Source organism: Propithecus coquereli, unplaced genomic scaffold (assembly GCF_000956105.1).
Source record: "Propithecus coquereli isolate 6110/MARCELLA unplaced genomic scaffold, Pcoq_1.0 Scaffold79, whole genome shotgun sequence".
In the NCBI taxonomy this organism is placed as follows: Eukaryota; Metazoa; Chordata; class Mammalia; order Primates; family Indriidae; genus Propithecus; species Propithecus coquereli.
The window spans coordinates 1,141,049-1,142,571 of NW_012154062.1; the positions used below are offsets into that span (position 1 = coordinate 1,141,049).

At 36.8% G+C, this 1,523-nt stretch overlaps 1 protein-coding gene across 1 annotated transcript in view; it reads left to right on the forward strand.

The window, feature by feature from the left end:
* PCM1 (pericentriolar material 1) overlaps positions 1-1,523 on the forward strand; it is an 84,659-nt gene that overhangs the window by 73,853 nt on the left and 9,283 nt on the right. The window contains exon 29 of the mRNA XM_012662908.1: positions 64-261. Coding sequence (XP_012518362.1) covers positions 64-261 — 198 coding nt within the window. The remainder of the gene's footprint in view (positions 1-63; positions 262-1,523) is intronic.

Below are 1,523 nucleotides of genomic sequence, written 5' to 3' on the forward strand. Positions count from 1 at the left end.
TATTCCTCTACCCACAACTGAATTTTACTATTATCTTGAACTTATTTGGTCTTCTTTGAATAGGATTCACTGGCAAAATTTGCTGGCAGAAAACTGAAAGACTGTGGAGAAGATCTTCTTGTAGAGATATCTGAAGTGTTGTTTAATGAGTTGGCTTTCTTTAAGCTCATGCAAGATTTGGATAATAATAGTGTAACTGTTAAGCAGAGATGCAAAAGGAAAATAGAAGCAGCTGGAGTGATACAGTCTTATGCCAAAGAGGTAAATAAATAACATTCATTTTGATTTTAGGATAATTAGCACATACATATAGTTCTTGATCATTATTATTAGTAATAGCAATAATCATGTTGTACCTCAGCAAAAGTAAGTTATTTTTAGTAATCAGTCAGATTGTGTATTAGTACATGTGCTAGCCACATACAGAATCTCAGGAATAACAGCAGTGGCTAAAAACCAGAACTGATGCTAAATGTACGTTGTCAGATAGCCAGTTCACATTTTGTACCTTATTCAGGCCTCCAAAGAGGAGAGGAGGACTGGGATCCTGCTGCCTGCCATATATATTTTCTGAGAATATATATTACCTGGAGGTCACTCCCAGCCAACACACATGCTTGTTTATTAGTTAGGGCTTTGGTTGCATATCCCTGTTGTTTGTTCTACATTGTCAAATTAGTCTTGATCACATGTGAAATTGGTGAGTTTGTTCGCCCAAACTTGAGGCATACCAGCAGGCCTTTCCCCTAGATCTGCACGCTTTTCTTGACCCTCTTTTATGAGAGGGAAAGCAAGCCAAGACCCAGACAGAAAAAGGTAGCCCTTCTTCCTGAGAATCAAAAGTAGACAAAGTCAAGCTATCTGTTTCACACTTACCATGATGTTTATATTCTAGATATAAGTAAATTAATTTCAGATAATTTTAGCCTTTGCTAAGAACTTGAAAATAAAATGTCATAATACCATAACAAATGATTGGAAAATAATATAGCATATCATAATAAATGATTGGAAAGCAGTCTCCTTTCAATCTACTTTAGATAGACAGTCTCATGAGGCTCTTTAAGGGGATGAAACATGAGCTAAGACATAAAAGACAAGGAGTTCATAGTGAAAATAAAAGGGAAGAGCATTCCACGTGGAGAAAACTAAGTGTAAAGATTCTAAGGCAGGAGTGAGCAGTTTGGAAAACAGAAAGCCAGGGAGGGCAGGAACACGTTACATGCTAAGAGTGTAGGAGATGAGGTAACAGAGGTAGGTAAAGCCAAATTATGGAGCCTAAGAAATTGTGGGAAGGGTCTTTTATTCTAAGTGTGATGGAAACCCATGGGGAAAGTTTCAAATAGAGAAATGACATAATCTCATGTACAGTTTAAAAGATTTGTCTGGATACCATATTGAACAGAGATTGTGGGTGAGTATAGATGGAAGCAAGGAGACCAGTTGTAAGGCTGTTGCAGTAGTTCAGGTAAGGAATGATAATTTAATGTCTTAGATTAGTGTGCAACACTAATGTAATTAGT